We start from the raw sequence: 18259 nt of genomic DNA, 5'->3' as shown, positions 1-18259 counted from the left end.
GTCCCTTTTAATCATTTGAAAAACTCAAAACCAAAAATATTGTCCTTAGTTTTATACATGCAAACAATAGAGTAAAGTAGAAGTAGAATACCAATCATGTCGTGAAAGTGTAATTAGAGCCAAAACTTGCAATTAACTTAGATATACACCTAATCCCATATTCTAACTCCCTATGGATTCGATCCCGACCTTCGTTGGGTTTAAAATTGTATTGACCTCCTTACTACTTAATTGTGGTGTGGGTTTGGCCGAAATCACCATGCCATATATGTCTGGTCCACCCTGGAACGATCATTCCGCTGGTAATGTGTGATATGCTGGGGGCGGTGGCGGTACAAGCTGCGGGCGGCCAAACTGGCGAAGTACTCGCTCGGTGGCATGATGCTCCACAATATCAAGGCACATCAACGGGACGGAAGAGCTCCACATAATTCGGTCGGACGAGCAATAATCGGGCAAGACAGCTATTAGCTCGTCATTGTATGGCATCCAAAATGAACTATTAAGTAACAACAGAAAACGTGAGTATACGTAACACATATGAAGCCAGGCCAAGTAAAGTTAGGTATACATTTACCTGTGCGCCCTCTAGCAAATCCAATAAATCCCTGCATAAGGGGAGATTATGTCGAGCCTCGTACTCTCGTCCATATCCCTGCCTATCAAGCCACCTCCTAGCTAGAGGGAGAAACGAAGGTAGTGCACCCGGAGCTAATGGTGGTAAAGGTGGATGCAACTGCAGGAACCGCTCCCAGGCCCAAACCTAACATATAAAGTGGACGTAAAATTTAAGGTATATATTTACTGGGTATGTTATAATGAATAGAGTATTCGAATATGTTTTCACCTGTAGCATCGGCAAAAATCCAGCAATGTCACGTTGGGTGTCCATGCTCTCCCGGCACATCTGCCTGTACAAGTAGCTGAGAACAACAACACCCCAGCTGTACTGGGGTAAATCATCTAGTCGCTCAAGATGATGAAGAAATCTCAAGCTGACTAGGTTCCCCAAAGTGTTCGGGAACAAAACCCCTCCAAACATAAGGAGTAGCAGCAACCTCGTGTACCGGTGAATATGAAGCTCCGGTGTATCATCTGTGATGTCAGGGTGCAATGCCTCCAAATGCTGTCGGACAGTCGTCAACTGTAGATGACCGGCCCCAACCAGTGCAGTCTCCTCCGGTGGCTGTAAACCAGTGAGCCGCTACAGCATGTCCAAGTACTGCAAACCTGTCTGCTCTCTCATGGCATGCGGCAGAGCAACATGGTATCCATCAACGGGCAGCCCATACATGACCTCCATGTCCTGCAGTGTGATGGTGGCCTCGCCAATAGGCAAATGGAATGTGTGCGTCTTCGGTCGCCACCGCTCTATCAGGGTCGTGATCAATGACCAATTGAGCAGCAACCGTCCAATCTCCACAATCCTATAAAAGCCCGTATCCTGGAGGCGTCTGACTATGTGGGGATGGAGAGCGCAGTCCCTGAGAAAGCCCCACATATCGTCTACTCTCCTGGCGCGGAAAGTCTGGGCCAGTAACTGTCCCTCCCATATGTGAGACGACGTATGATCGCCCTATAACAACAGTAGCTCCAGGCTGGCAGGTCCAGGATGCAAAGGCGGAACCTCCATGTCGTCTACTGTAAATTAAACAAGATTAATTACATTATTTTACTTTAATATGTTAGTTTTATTATTTTACATGTTAGTTTTATTATTTTATATGTTTGTTTGTAAATTAAATAATTAATTTTCATAATTATACAAGATTTAATTATTAAATATTCACATATGGGTTCCGGGCTCGATATTTGAGGTCCAGTAGCATCAAGATATCCTGAATTTTTGTTGTTTTCTCATGTTATTTTCTTACGATCGTTGACTAGAATTGGACAGAGTTTGTGTTTGAACTTTCAATTATTTTAACGTATTTTTGGGTATAATCTAAATCAGAAAAAAATAACAATAAATTTAATCACAAAACATTTACGAAAATACATATACCACAGAAAAAAGTAACTTATTAATATTTTTTTTAACAACTAATAATAATTTCTCTATTTTTACTAATGTTTTTTAGCACACTAATATCATAGTCCGGATAAAAATAATAAAATAGTTAAATCGTAAAACAATCACAAAATAACATAGAACACATTAAAAACAACTAATATGTATTTTTTATACGAGTTTCAACAAAAACTAAGTCGGAATACCTCGATTTAAGATTTTAGGAAAGTTGAAGATTTGGCGATTTAGAGCCGAAACGAGCAACCCACAATGAGAGAACGCCTTAGCTAGGATGTGAGACCGAGGATCTTTACTTTTTGTGGGACGGGTGGGGTCCACTCGAGGTTTTTTGGTCGTTAATGGGGGGACCGTTGGGAGCGGGGGGAGGGACTGTTTTTTTAAGTTTTAATGGGGGCGGGGAGAATTCTAGTTTAGTGGAGAAAGGAAAGGGACGAGGCGTTATACTTACCCGTCTTTTCATATTCACGTATAACGCCCTTAAAGGGCGTTATATGTATTTTTGTCACTAAGTTTTTTTTTCACCTATTTTTGTGTCTTGAGTCCAAACACTCATTATTTTGGTTCCGGACTCGTATTTTAAAATATGAATTACAAAAAAAAAAAATATAGATTGGTGATAAGCAAAAGATGAAAAGTTTAATCAAAGCTTAGCTGGTAAGCATTGAAATTCTATTGACGGTATAATGATTTTTATATTGTCTAGTATAAAAGGGCAGCATGTTCCACTAAGCTTCCGCTATGTGTGGGGTCGGGAAAAGGCCAGACCACTAGGGCCTATTGTATGCAGTTTTACCCTGTATTTCTGCAAGACGCTAATACCGCGACTCGAACCCGTTACTTCCAGGTCACATGGCAGCTACTTTACCGGTTACCTTATATTGTCTAGTATATGTAAGTTTAATCGTTTTCTTGGGTGCAGGGATATGCGTAGCATTTTTGTAGGATTCGAGCAGAATATAATAGCACAAAGCTGTCTTGCTCTCTTCTGCTTTAAGCTTTTATCTACAAGCATTAATTCAAGATCAATTCAAAAACAGAAATTAATGCTTATATTTTAGTATTTTACAAGGAAATTGCAAGAACCTATGCACTCTCAGCTTCCTCACCTTGGTTTTGGAGATTCATTAATCCTTTTGTCAACCAAATTGCAGTTTCTCTAGAAGAAACAGCTTCTTCTCCAAATGGTTTTAGCACACCAGCTAATTCTTCTCTCTTTTCATGCTTAAGTAACTCTGCACAAAATTCAAGTAATGACTCTAGTGCTTCTGCCCTTTCATTGCTCATACTAATTCCCACATTGTTCTTCCCTTGTAACAAATTCAGTGTAGCCATTACTGATGTCTTTTGCTGCAATTTCATTATATGGTTTTGGCATTCCTGGTTTCTTCAATGTGCATTTATTTTGCTCTTCTGGTTGAGATTTTGCATCTTTCTTGCTCTCAATAGGCCTATGATCTGTTGGTTTATGCATTTCCTGATCTGTTACATCTATTGTATTTTCAGCAGCCTCAAGTGTAAATTCTTTTGTATCAGCTTCTTGTTGATCAGTCAAAGTACTTCTTGTGGAGTTCCTTGAATTAGTACTTCCACTTTTTTTGACAGATATGTTTTTTATTCTTTCACTCTCCATATTATGTGATTCACACTTGCTATTCATCCCTTTGAGTTCAGCAACCTTGTCCTGTTTTTTCGCTTGTCTGATTTCCTTCGGTAGCCTTTGGTCTTTCCCAAATGTAGGCTTGGAAGTTGACTCATTAGTATGTTTTGCTTCTTTGTTAGAAACTACTGATACAAACGCTGGTGGCAAATTCCGGCATTTAGCAAGGTATGGTTGTAAATGTGGATGCCTCAACAACTCTGCAGCCTGAATTTATTCGACATAAAAAGTATTAAATCAGTTATATATGTATATGCAACGTTATTCTGGGATCGATACAACAAAATGCGAATGTGTTAAACTGACCGTAGGTCTGTGCTCGGGGCTTTTTCTTAGCATGCTTTTGATCAATCGTTTCCTGGAACGAACAAATCAGTACAAGAAGCTGATGAATTAGTCTAAAACTTAACGTATCATGGAAATGAGAAATCTATCGGTGTGTATTGTCTTACAATGTGGAGGAATATATGGTTGGAAGTGGAGAGACAGTGGATCTGTTTATTTTGTTGATCAGTCCAGTCATATCCTAATTGGTTAACTTCAAATTAAATCCTGTTCTTTCAATGAGTAGAAGGGAAATTGCAGAAGATATATAGGTTCTTATGTAACTTACCAGAGCTCGAAATGCAGGCATATGAGCAGCAATTTCAAACATACAACAACCTGGACAAGCAAATCATTATATCATTTCAAGCAATTCAGGGTAAAAAAGAAGTAAAGTAGTATAATGCTATGTTGCTCGAACACTCCAAAAAATGATGCCGTACTTGTGTCGGATCCCACTTTTAGAGGATCTGACACGCACCCAACGGTATTTTTGAAGAGTTCGAGCAATATAGGTATAGTGTGATGATTATTTACCTAGAGACCATATGTCTGATTTGTATCCATAGGGTATATCTGCTAGGAGCTCAGGGGCACATATATGTTGGAGTTCCCACAATCTATATATCAAATTTAAAAACCAAAATAAGAATAATAATAATCAAGAAGCTACCACTTCTTAAGCTTTATTAGATGAAATAAAAGTTGTTTTGGATCTATCCATTTATATGTAGCGGTGCTTCATTTTCTTCAATTTCAAAAAGTTACACACTATCAGTTGTAGCAGGTAACCTTATGTTACTAATTCCACTTTTTTTTGGACAACTACCTGTAGTTAATCTATTAAGCAACCAGAAGTATTACAATACATGGTCAATGTTAGAAATTAATATACACTCTTTACAGATATCTTCTGAAGACATAATTTGTTGTGAAAATAGCATGGGCTAGTCAGTTTTTGGAGTGGTAATCGAAAAATAGCCAATATTTGCAAACTCATTGAAAAATAACCACTATTTTAGCTAAAACACATAAAATTCCAGTGTAATATACTGGATTATGGAGCTCTTGTGTATAAACTTCCAACATATTATGTTGGAACTCCAGCACATTATGCTAGAATCTTATATGTAAAAAATTCGAAGTCCAGCATGTTATGCTGGAATTTTTCCGAATTTTTAAGGGTGGTTTTGTTCATATTTTATTTTTACATGAAAAAGTAGCCAAATTTCGATAACTTTTGAAATTGTGGCTATTTTTCAATAATCAGTTATAAATTAGGCTATTTCTTATTTTTGTCCCCCCTAATCTGGTTGGTGTAAGAAACTTTGAAGTTGCGAGATTTTCAATAATGACCACTTATTTGCAAAAAACAAATACATGGTTGAATATAGCTAACTGCTGAAAAGCTGCAATGTGGTATATATTTTTAAAAACCAGTAGATGATAGAAATTTACTATACTTGGGGTGTGTTTGATACGAAGGAAAATGTTTAATATTTTCTTACAAAATATTTTCCATGAAAAATATTTTCATGGGAAATAAGTGGTTTATCACTTATTTTCCCTTGATTTGTTGGTGAGTGGGAAACGTTTTCCGGAAAATATTTTTTAGTATTTGGTCAGAGAGCAAAAAATATTTTTTTATGCTACTCTCTTCACCCCTTCCCCCAAGTCCCGAAAGTACTATTAATAATATTTTTATTTAGGGTGAGGGTGGGGAGCGAGGGGTGGGTTGGTGGTGATGGGGAGCTGGAAATACAGAGAAGGCATTATTCTTGTGGTGGTTGGTGGGGGGTGGGGGATAGAGAATAGGATGGGGAAGGTTGAGAAGGAGTTTTGAAAAATGTTTTCCCTTCTCTTGATAGGGAAAATATTTTCCTCCATTTGGAGGAAAATGAATTCACGAAGAAAATATTTTCCAAAACATTTAAGCCAACCAAACATGAAAATATTTTCCTCCATATCAAACACACCCTTAATATATACTATATTAAAAGCACGAATCCCCTTAGTGAAATGTCGCGCCTTTTTTACTCTTTAAAATAGGGTTCACACTGAATAAAATAGCCATGTAATTACTTTCCTAATATTCAGGACCTATAAATTCATTGAAATTTGGTTATTAAATCTTTCTTCATTTAAACTAGGTACCTAAAAGTTAGGACTTTACAATCTATTAAAATTTTACCTTAAATATAGTTTTAAAAAATCAATTATTTGGAATATTAATACAAAACAAATTTCGTTTGAAGTAACTTTTACATGGCATTTGGAAAGTGAAATCCTAATGGTACTCAAATTGTATTTATGGTGAACAAAATAATTTTTTAACATTAATGAGTAATTTTTTAAAGAGCAATTTTACTTCATAGAGTTCGTTTGACGTAGTTTCAAATATCTTGGGTCGATTATTCAGGGGATGAGAAAATCGATGAGGATGTCACGCACTGTATAGGGGTGGGGTGGATGAAGTGGATATTAGCATCTAGAGTCATATGTGACAAGAAAGTGTCACTGAGGCTCAAACGTAAGTTCTATAGAGCGGTGGTTAGACCAACCATGTTGTATGGGGCAGAGTGTTGGCAGGTTAAGAACTCTCATATCCAGAAGATAAAAGTAGTATAAATAAGGATGTTGAAGTGGATGTGCGGGTACACTAGGATGGATAAGATTAGGAATGAAGATGTCACGACCCAGAATTACTAAAGGCCGTGATGGCGCCTAACACCGCTGTCAGGCAAGCCAGTCGTGATTAAATCAACTTTCTCATTTTAGTATTTTGAAATCGTAATTTTTTTCTTAATTAAATAGTAGAAATAGAATCACAGGAAAGAAAGAAAAAAAACGATAATGACTACGTGAACTACAATAACGAATAACCAGTAGAAATCCCCAAAATCCGGTGTCACAAGTGCATGAGCATTTTCTAAGGAATACAATAATAATATTACAACGTCTGTCCCGAATATAATAAGAAAGAATAAAATAAATAGTACAATGGAGCTCGATGGACTGCGATGCGTAGCCTGGAATACAGCTCACATAAAATCTCCTCACAGGTGTGCCTACACGCCAGGATAATTACCAAATGAACATGTCAGTTCATGCACATTTAGTGCAGAAGTGTAGCATGAGTACGTAAATCAACGCATACCCAGTAAGTATATAGTCTAACCCTGAAGAAGTAGTGACGAGGGGTCAACATCGACACTTACTAAAGGTCCAATAAAGCAATGTAATAAAACTTAAGCAAATATATAGCGTACAAAAATAATAAGGTAAATCTGTAAGATTCATAATCTTCCAATTATTTCTTTTAAAGTATAAATTTCTCGATCTTGTATCCTGCCTTAACAGCTCAAAAATTTTCAAGTGCCAATATCAAATAAATAAGGAACATCGTATAATATGTCGTGCATCAGTAGAAAGATTAACTCGTGAATATTCAGACTACTAGCAATATAACGCACGATTCTGCCGAGGTTGTTTGGCCCGATCCAGAATAATGTGTACACTGCCAAGGGTCGATCGGCAAGAACCATAAATGCATATATCTACTACAGAGGCGTTCGTCCCGCTCCACAAGAAAAGAAAGAAAGTTACCAAAATATGAGCCACGTATTTACAACACCGTACATGGGTACAAAATGAATATAATATTTACCGTTTCTCAAATAACTCACCCACAACTCAAAGTGTTAAGGCTTGACCTAGCATCCGTATATTTATTTCTAAATTAATTTCATTTATAGCTTCAATTAATTAAGCTGGCAACATGAGTTCAAATAATTCAAATATTACAAAATAATATCCTGAGTCTACCCGGACATCAACATGCATTAGCTACGTACGGACTCTCGTCACCTCGTGTGTATGTAGCACCCACAACTAGTTCCACATAACAAATAATAATACCTAGGGGTGGTTTCCCCCTCACAAGGTTAGACATGAGACTTACCTCGCTCCGAAGTTTCAAAACCGGCTCCAAGGCCTCTCTAACACCTCAAACCAAAGCCCGTCGATCCAAAATTATTCAAACAATGTGCAAACTAATCAAAATATACTCTAATACCCATAATTAATCAATTTAAATAATTCCCAACTCCGCTCAAAAAATCTATAAAATTAACTCTCGGGCATACGTGCCCGGATTCTGAAACATTTTCGAAGATAGCTTTATCCATAATACCACAAACTAAAATATATAACTTATTCCAAATTCCATGTCAAATTTCGTGGTCAAAATCCAAAAATATCAATTTCTAGGGATTTCTACCAAAATCTCAAATTTTTCTCCTTAAATCCACATATAAACCTTACATTTAGCTCACAACAAGTGGAAAAGTTACATGAAGAAACTCCTCAAAATCGCCCAAGAACCCAGCTCCGAAAATCCCAAACAAAAATGATGAAATGAACAAGTTCAATCCCTTATGTTCTGCCTAGTTTTCGCTTCTGCGGACAGAATTGCCGCATTTGCGGCCTCACTTTTGCGAGTAAAAATTCCCTTCTGCGAAAGTCCCTCACCTGGGCCATCTCCGCTTATGCGTGCCAAAATGCGCTTCTGCGCACAAACTGTCGCTTTTGCGGCCTCCCCCCTAGCCCAGTTCCCGCTTCTGCGCTCCTCCACCCACATCTGCGAGCCCACAGGTGCGGCAATTTCCTTGCACCTGTGAATCCATCCACCCTCACTCCATTCTGCATCTGCGATCCCTGGGTCGCTTCTGCAGTCTCGCACATGCGGCCCTTTTCTCGCAGGTGCGATTGCACCAGACACCAGCTGCTTCAGCTTTCCCCCAATCCCAAACTCGATTCGTTAACCCTCCGGAATCCACCTGAGGCCCTCGGGATCTTAACCAATTATACCAACGTGTTTCAAAATACATTATGAACTTAGTCGAGGCCTCAAATCACACCAAACAACATCAAAACTATGAATCGACGATCGAAATCCTTCTTTGACTTTCAAACTTCCAAACTTCGACGAACGCTTCCGAATCATATCAAATCAAGTTCGATTGACCTCAAATTTTACACACAAGTCATAATTGACATTATAGACCTACTCCCACTTTCGTAATCGGAATCCGACCCTGATATAAAAAATTTCACTCTCGGTCAAACTTTCCAAAATCATCCAAATCTCTAACTTTTTCCAAATGACGTTAAAATAACCCACGGACCTCCAAATCGACATCCGGACAAGTTCATAAGACCACAATTATCATACAAATATGTTGGAACCTTCAAATTCTAATTTTGAGGTCGTTTACTCAAAAGTCAGACCTTAGTAAATTCTTCCAAATTAAGGCTTCTGAAATTAGACTTTTCCTTCCAAATCAACTCCGAACTTTCCGAAGTTCCATTCCGACCACATGTACAAGTCATAATACCTGAAGTGAGGCTACTCAAGGCCTCAAACCGCTGAACGACGCTCTAGAACTCAAAATGACCGGTCAAGCCGTTACAGAAGATATTCGGGAGAAGGTGTGTAATGACCCAACCGGTCATTTTAACTTTTAGAACCCCATTCCCTAAAATAAAACGCCCCGTATGTTTTTTTAATGATTTATGACTTGCAGGGATGGTTGGTTTGGGATTTGAAAGTGATTGGGCTGAAATCGGAATACTTGGTTCCTTAAGTTGACTTTAAGAGGCCAAGTTTGACTTCGGTCAATATTTTGAGAAAACGACCCTTGAATAGAAATTTGATGATTCCAACAGCTCTGTATGGTGATTTTGGACTTAGGAGCGTGTTCGAAATTTTATTTGGAAGTCCGTAGTTAAATTGGGCTTGAAATGGCTAAAATAAGAATTTAAGTTTGGAAGTATGACCAGGGAGTTGACTTTTTGATATCGGGATCGAAATCCAATTCTGAAAATTTACATAGCTCCGTTATGTCATTTATGACTTGTGTGTAAAATTTGCGATCAATCAGACTTGAATTGATAGGTTTCGGTATATAATATAGAAGTTGGAAATCTTAAGTTTCATTAAGCTTAAATTGGGGGGTGATGTCACGACCCAAAACTAACCCCTGTCATGATGGCGCCTATCATGGAACTAGTCAAGCCGACTCATTTCCAAACAAACCGATATTTTCATTTCAAATATAATTTCAATACTATTTAACATAAAACCTTCATTAAGGAGTTAAAATCAAAGAAAACAGAAGTGCGAAAAAGAAAAGCCCGACATCGGGGTGTCACTAGTCATGAGCATCTACTATAATCTATCTAACAATATCAAGGCTAACTCCGCTTGAAAAATAGCTAAATACAACAAGAGGAAGATAAGAGGGAGAAGAGCAGGGGCTGCGATCGCCAAACAACTACCTTGCTATCTCCAAGAAAATTTACAACCAGAACACTCAATAACCGCTACCGTGTCCAGCTACACCTGAATCTGCACACAAGGTGCAGGGAGTATCGTGAGTATGCCAACTCAGTAAGTAACAACAACAAATAAAGACTGGGCAGTAGTGACGAGCAATAAAGCATATAACGTTCATATCATGAAATCTTAGTAAAGTACAACATGCTTTAAAAATCAATGTTTGAATCAAATCATCTCGTTTAAACCTGGTTCCAGTAAAAATCATTTAAATATATTTTTCCAACAGTTTTTCAAAAAAAGGCTCAATGCAAAGGTGAGCACAAATGATGAAACAGCCTATCGGGAAAAACATCACTCATATACAGCCCCTCGGGCAAACCTCACAGTCACTCGTGCCACTCGGGCATACCTCACAATCACTCTTGCCACTCGGGCATACCTCACAATCACTCATGTCTCCCAGCCACTCAGCACTCAGCCCTCGGCACTCGCACTCATTAGGTACGTGCGCTCACTGGGGGTGTGTACAGACTCTGGAGGGGCTCCTTCAGCCCAAGCGCTATAATCTGCACGGACAACTCACGTGCTATAATAATAAAGTATGCTGCAGGTGGGCAGCCCCGATCCATACTCATCCTCACAATCAGGCCCTCGGTCGATATCAAACATGCTGCGGCGTGCAACCCGATCCCATAAATATCCTCACAAATCAGGCCCTCGGCCTCACTCAATCATAAACCTCTCAAGCCACTCGGGCATTTTCAGTAAAACAGGGCATTCGGCCCAAAATATTTATATGCATCAAAATAGAGTCATAAAACTGAGTTATGCGGTAAACAAGTATAAACATGACTGAGTATAGATTTTCAATCGAAAACAATGAGAGAATAGTAAGAAAAAGCCCCTAAGGGTCCAAACAGCACTGGCGCAAGGCCCAAACATGGCATTCAGCCCAATTTACGTAAATTCTTTCTAAAACATATAAGTATCATATAGTTTCAACAAAGGATGCAACTTTACAGTCTCTACGGGACGGACCAAGTCACAATCCCCAACAGTGCATGCCCACACGCCCATTACCTTGCATGTGAGTCACTAAAAATAGTAGAATGATACAAAAAACTCTGGGGTTTCATACCCTCAGGACTCGATTTACAATCGTTACTTACCTCAAATCGGTCAAATCTCTACCCTGCAATGCCCTTGCCTCTGGATTCGGCCTCCAAATGCTCCGAATCTATTCACAATCAGTACAATACCATCAATACGCGCTAATGGAATGAATTCCACAAGAAAAGTTACAAAATTAGACCAAAATAATTGGCTTAAACCCGGCCCCCGGGCACACGTCTCGAAATCCAACAAAATTTACAAAACTAGAAAGCTCATTCACTCACGAATCTAACCATACCGCATTCATCAAAATCCGACATCGTTTGGTCCTTCAAATCCTTAAATTACTCTCCAAAGATTCCAAGCCCTAACCCCTCATTTTTACTAATTAATATGATTAAACAACGGAAAATTATCATATATACAAGTATTAGGGCTCAAATAACTTACCTCAACGAAACCCCCTTGATTCCCTCTTCACATCTCTCCCAAAAGCTCCAAAAACTGAATAGAAATGGTGAACTATGCACCAAAAATCTCGAAGTGTTCCTATATAACTTCTGCCCAGGAATCTCGCACCTACGGCCCCTTTTCTCGCACCCGCGCGACCGCACCTGCGCAACTCACTTATCTGCCCAGACTCCGCAAGTGCGGCAATATCCGTTGCTCCTGCGAAGGCGCATCTGCGCGTTTCCTCCTCTTATCTGAAGCCTACCCAGCATTCCCCTTTCAGCATCTGCGCCCCAGGTTTCGCACCTGCAGGATCGCAGATGCGACCTCCAACTCGCACATGCACATCCTGCCTAGCCCAGCGTTGTCCGCACCTGCACACTCCCCACGTGCACCAGCGGCCTCGCACCTGCGACTCTTTCTTCCGCAGGTGTAGAAATAGCAGAAGCAGCAGCTCTAGCTGCAAATTCCAACTTCGACAAATCCGTTAACCACCCGGAATCACCTCGAGGCCCTCGGGACTTCAACCAAAAATACAAACAAGTCATGTATCAACATACAAATTTAGTTGAACCTTCTAATATTATTGTTGTTATTATAATCTACTTTTCAAGAAAATGAGAGAGCTCGGTTCAGAAAAATTAACAACATCATTAATTCGAATGACTAGATATTTTGGTAGTTTATACAAAGACGGCAATAATAACAAATTCAGTGTAATCCCATAATTGAAGTCTGAAAATAATAATGTGTACGTATACCTTATCTTTATGTTATGCGGGTAGAGAGATTATTTCTGATGTGGTACTAGTTTATATTTTTATATTTAAAATATTGCACTACTATTTTCTAATATTAGTCAAAGTCACTGATCAACAAACTTTCCAGACCCTTTTCTGCATTCTCCATTCAATTCATTAATGGAGAATTATATATTTATAGCAAAGGCAGTATGGTCAAAGGCCAGTCTTGATTCCAATGTAACTTTGAGGAGCAGACAATTTTTAGTACTACTACATTATAAGTACTTCTAAATTAATAAGGACCACATGCATCAAAGTTCTAAAATTTGCTGACACTGTTAAAAATTATTTTTTATAAAAAAACTTATTGTTTAAATTTGTAAACTTACCCATTTTTAGGCAAACAAACCAGGACATCAAGGAGAGAAAGGTAAACCTCTTATTTATCATGCATTCATATCTTTGAGAAGGGTAAAAGAAAATTGGTTAAACCCTAATTTTTCTTGATATTCAAACCCCGTTTTTTTTAAAAAAATCCTTATACAAATAGCATGTTGAATTTACTTGTTTACTTTTGATAACCTGTATATATAGATTATACATGATTGTACACATATTATATATGAATTGTACATATATTATATATTCATTGGTTATTTTTATTTTAAGTGGTTGGTTGAACGGCTATTTAGGTTAATTCTTTAAATTTTTTTTTTAAAAAAACATAATTTTTCACATGCGCAGAGACATACTAGAAAAGTCCAACTCTTAGAGATGACAGTAATAGGAAACGTTTCACAAATTAAAAGAATTTGGGATTAATATTGAAAAAGAAAAATAAAATTTTGATTACTGTAAATTAAATGAACTTAATTAAGAAGCAAAAGGAGGAAAAAAAAGAAACTGCTAATTAGAGCTTTAATTTAGACAGAGAGATTCAGTTGGTCGGACAGGCGACCAGAGCAATATATAGTTTTAGACAAAGTGAAACAAGATGCTTTCAGGAGAAAAAGAAAATCTATAACAAAATATTAAATCCCTCTACTTTTACGTTCTTTTCAAATAATTAGTTTATATTTATTTAGATGCATGGTTGATGAATCTACCATCTTTTTTTGATACGTGGGTCCCACAGACAAATTTTTAATTAATTTTGGAATTTTTATTGAAAATGTAATATTTTCTTATAGAATTGATTCCTATAATGTTTAGTGATTGTATCGAATTATCTTTGGCTAGATTCGAGCCAGACAGAGTTAGATAATCGTGAAAAAAGCCTTCTAGTGGATTAAATTGGAGCAAGACGAAGTAAGTCTCTTGTCTAATCTTGTGAGGGGGAAATTACCTCATAAGTGATTAAAAATTTAATAATTGTTGCTAATTGTGGGGGCTACGTACGCACAAGGTGACGAGAGTCCATGCATAGCTACTATTAATGCTAATGTCCGGATAGTTTAGAGCTCAAAGCATGAATTACTTGTGTAAATTGTATTCTTTACTTAATATATATATATATATATATATATATATATATATATATATATATATATATATATATATATATATATATATATATATATATTGTGAATTGTTAGATAAAAATATTAAAGGATGGAAATCTCATATACTTGATTTTTCTATTTAAATTAATTAATTGTTAAGAGAAATTGTTCTTCCTCTTGAATTTATCTTATAACAAATATACTCTCATTCCGGAGGTACATAAGAAAATGTCCTCCTTTCTTGTGGAGTGGGCCGAACGCCTCGGCAGTATAAATGCATCTATAGATCGTGCCGCACGTCCCTCGGCAGTGTACACGAAACTCTGGATCGGGTCGTACGACCTCGACAGAAATCGTGCTTAATAATAATAATCACACGATACCTTAATAGCTTATTTCAGCTTGCGAAACTAATTGATAAATTGGAGAATCCTTGGAATTTAATGAATTATTATGCCTGCTTGTTGAGGAATTAATTATTATTCCTGTAAATGAGATTAATTGGAAATTATTTGAATTGAAGGAATTTAATTAATATATTGAGAATGGTTGCATTTGAAGGAATTTGATTATTTCTGTTGGTTAAATAAATTATTGTAAATTCTGTGAATCATGCTGATTTAGATATTCTATTTGTATTTCAATTATTATTACTGACCCTTAGTAAGTGTCAAAGTCGGTCATCTCGTCTCTACCACTTCGAGATTAGGCTTGATACTTATTGGGTACACGTTGTTTACGTACTCATACTACACTTGGTGCACTTTTTGTGCAGGACCTGAGGCAAGTACTAGTGGGGGACCTATCGTCTTACACCCACGTTATCCAGGGGCATAGTGGCGAGCTTTCTTTCTGAGCCGTTCTACAGCTACCAGTGTCGCTCCTTGTATTTTTCATTTCGTCTATTTTTTTTAATTCAGTATTAGTGGTTTTGTATAATCTACTAGATGCTCATAAACTTATGACACTAGCTCTTGGCACACACATTGGTAAAATTTGGTATTTTATTATTTTCTTGAATTAAAAGTTTAATCAATATACGTTTAATTTATTAGTTGGCTTGCCTAGCTGTAGTGTTGGGCGCCATCACGACCTATAGGTGAAATTGGGTCGTGACACATGGTATCAGAGCACTAGGTTCACGTAGGTCTCACAAGTTATGAGAAGACCTAATAGAGTCTTGCGGATCGGTACAGAGACGTATGTACTTATTTTCGAGAGGCTATGGGGCGTTAGGAAACTACCTTTCTTCATATTCCATCGTGCAATTAATGTAGTACTAAATATCCTTCTCTTATTCTCTCACAAATGGTGAGAACGCGCTCAAATAAGGTTCCAGGCTAGGGGAGAGCTACTCTCCCAGTTGCTAGAGGCTGAGGCTGAGGCCGAGGGAGGGCTCCAGCTCGTGGTAGAGGGAGAGGATGTCCCAGGACTATTCCAGTTATGCCGCCAGTGGGTCCAGGAGAGAACCCCATTATTGAAGAACAGGATGAGGTGCCTGTGGCAGAGCTATCTCCGGTGGATTTCATATCTGCACCAGGATTTTAGGATGTCATGGGTCGTATGCTGCGGTTCATGGACAATATGACTCAGGCCGGTTTATTTCTGGCAGACCCAGCCACATCTCAGGCGGGAGAGGGAGAACAGACCCCTACCGCTCAGGCTCATGGACAGGCAGCTGTTGTATATCAGACCCAGGGTGCACTACCCGTGGGTGGAGCCTAGCCAGTAGTAGCAGCTACACCTGAGCCCAGGCCAATTATAGCCGCCGATCCTCAGAAACTATTGGACCGATGGACTAGACTACATCCTCATGTCTTTAGGGGTGAGCGACATGAGGATCCACATGACTTCATTGATCGTTGTAGGGACAGACTGCACGATATGAGGATATTGGAATCTCATGGGGTTGACTTCGCTACTTTTGAGCTAGAGGGCAGGGCCCGTAGATGTTGGCAGACTTATGTTCTTAGTACACCAGCAGATTCTTCTCCCATGACTTGGGACAGGTTCACTCGTATCTTCCTGGACAGGTATATTCCACCCTCCCAGAGGGAAGAGTTGCAATTTTAGTTTGAGCAGCTCCAGCAGGGTCATATGTCAGTGACCGATTATGAGGCGAGGTTCTCTGAATTATCTCGCCATGCACTTATGATACTCCTTACTGAGGTAGAGAGAGTGCGGAGGTTTGTAGCTGCTTTATATACTTGCATTCAGGCCACTATGGCTCGAGAGGTTGAGATGGGTACTTCTTATGAGCTAGTTGTGGAGATAGCCCGCAGGATTAAGGGTGTACGTCAGCGGAGCCGAGAACAGATTATGAGAGATAAACGGTTCAGGTACTCTGGAGAGTTCAGAGGTACTTCTTCTAGGGGCAGAGGTCAGTTCGTGAGAGGGAAGTCTAGTAGTCCCCCATATCCAGCACCACCACCTCCTCGAGGTGCTCCAGTGCGACCTTATCTGAGTGCTCTACCAGAGAGTTCTTATGTCCCACCAGCTATTCAGGGTCCTCCCAGTAGGTATTCAGTTCCCCAGGGCTAGACACTTAGTCAACAACCCATCGCACTGAAGAGTTGTTATGAATGCGGGGATCCCAGTCACATGAGGAGGTTTTGCCCCAGGCTTCGGGGTAGACCAGTACAGCAGGGTCAACAGCCTATGATTACCGAACCAGTTGCTCCACCAGTAGTCCGACCACCAAGAGTTGGAGGACAGGTGGGTAGGGGTCGTCCTAGAGGTGGAGGTCAGCCAGGCGGAGGCCAACCAGTTGGCGCTCCAGCTCGGTTCTATGCGTTTCCGGCTAGACCAGATGCAGAGGCCTTAGATGCTGTGATTACAGGTATTATTTCTGTTTGTGGCAAGGACGCCTCAGTTTTATTTGATCCAGGATCCACGTATTCATATGTGTCATCTCTATTTGCTCCATTCCTAGGTGTTTCTCGTGAGTCCTTGAGTACTCATGTTTATGTGTCCACTCCTGTAGGCGATCCTATTATTGTGAATCAGATCTACCGGTCTTGTATTATTACATTATGTGGTTATGAAACTAAAGAAGATCTCTTATTTCTCGAGATGACCGATTTTGAAATTATTCTAGGTATGGACTGGTTATCTCCATATCATGCTATTCTAGATTGTCATGCCAAAACAGTTACCTTGGCTATTCCATCTTTGCCTAGGCTGGAGTGGAAGTCTTAGTTGGTTAGTTCATTTAATCGAGTTATTTCTTTTATAAAGGCTCAACACATGGTTGAGAAGGGTTGTTTAGCTTATCTAGCTTATGTTCGGGATACCACTGCAGAGACTCCGGCTATTGATTCGGTGCCTGTAGTTCAGGAGTTCTCCGATGTATTTCCTTCAGATCTTCCAGGTATGCCACCTGATCATGATATTGATTTCTGTATTGACTTGGCTCCAGATACTCAGCCTATATCTATTCCACCGTATTGCATGGCTCCGAAAGAATTGAAATAGTTAAAAGAACAGCTTGAAGAGTTACTAGCCAAAGGGTTTGTCAGACCGAGTGTATCGCCTTGGGGTGCACCGGTATTATTTGTGAAGAAGAAAGATGGAACAATGCGAATGTGTATTGATTATTGCCAATTGAACAAAGTTACTATTAAGAACAAGTACCCATTGCTGCATATTGATGACTTATTTGACCAGTTGCAAGGTGCTAGGGTGTTCTCTAAGATCGACTTGAGGTCAGGGTATCATCAGTTGAAGATTCGAGATTTGGATGTTCCGAAAAATGCTTTCTGTACTAGATATGGTCATTATGAGTTTCTAGTAATATCTTTCGGTTTAACTAATGCCCCGGCAACATTTATGGATTTGATGAACAGGGTATTCAGGCCATATATTGATTCTTTTGTCATTGTCTTCATTGATGACATTTTGATCTACTGGCGCAGTAAGGAGGAGCACGAGTAGCATATGAGAGTAGTGCTTCAGACATTGCGGGAATAAAAGCTATATGCTAAATTCTCCAAATGTGAGTTCTGGCTAGAGTCTGTAGCATATTTGGGGTATATTGATGTTACAACCCATGTTTTCGTACGTACAAGTAAGTCGTAAGTCAATTTATGTAAGCTCAGA

At 39.0% G+C, this 18259-nt stretch overlaps 2 protein-coding genes across 2 annotated transcripts in view; both read right to left on the bottom strand.

Moving 5' to 3' along the window:
* Positions 1 to 475: 475 nt before the first annotated feature.
* Positions 476 to 1303, bottom strand: LOC138902106 (protein MAIN-LIKE 1-like). Its single transcript, XM_070189919.1, has 4 exons — positions 1298 to 1303; positions 848 to 1204; positions 578 to 763; positions 476 to 499 (listed from the first exon to the last, which is right to left on the bottom strand). The coding sequence occupies exons 1-4, from the start codon at positions 1301 to 1303 to the stop codon at positions 476 to 478; spliced, it is 573 nt and encodes a 190-aa protein (XP_070046020.1).
* Positions 1304 to 3317: 2014 nt separating this feature from the next.
* The window catches only part of LOC104101143 (serine/threonine-protein kinase Nek6-like), a 64046-nt gene continuing 49104 nt past the window's right edge, over positions 3318 to 18259 (bottom strand). The window contains exons 2-6 of the mRNA XM_070189918.1: positions 4551 to 4633; positions 4303 to 4352; positions 4142 to 4215; positions 3996 to 4047; positions 3318 to 3896 (exon numbers count right to left, since the gene is read on the bottom strand). Coding sequence (XP_070046019.1) covers positions 3318 to 3896; positions 3996 to 4047; positions 4142 to 4215; positions 4303 to 4352; positions 4551 to 4633 — 838 coding nt within the window. The remainder of the gene's footprint in view (positions 3897 to 3995; positions 4048 to 4141; positions 4216 to 4302; positions 4353 to 4550; positions 4634 to 18259) is intronic.

The sequence above is a fragment of the Nicotiana tomentosiformis genome, chromosome 11 (assembly GCF_000390325.3).
Source record: "Nicotiana tomentosiformis chromosome 11, ASM39032v3, whole genome shotgun sequence".
In the NCBI taxonomy this organism is placed as follows: domain Eukaryota; kingdom Viridiplantae; phylum Streptophyta; class Magnoliopsida; order Solanales; family Solanaceae; genus Nicotiana; species Nicotiana tomentosiformis.
The sequence above is the reverse complement of the archived record's forward strand: the minus strand, read 5'-3'. Positions and strand labels throughout refer to the sequence as shown.

Bases quoted from the DNA above. Each gene is read 5' to 3' on its own strand.
- LOC138902106 (XM_070189919.1), bottom strand. The intron at 764-847 runs GTGAAAACATAT...TTTATATGTTAG, and splicing joins GATTTTTGCCGATGCTACAG to GTTTGGGCCTGGGAGCGGTT. The intron at 500-577 runs GTAAATGTATAC...GTTACTTAATAG, and splicing joins ATTTGCTAGAGGGCGCACAG to TTCATTTTGGATGCCATACA.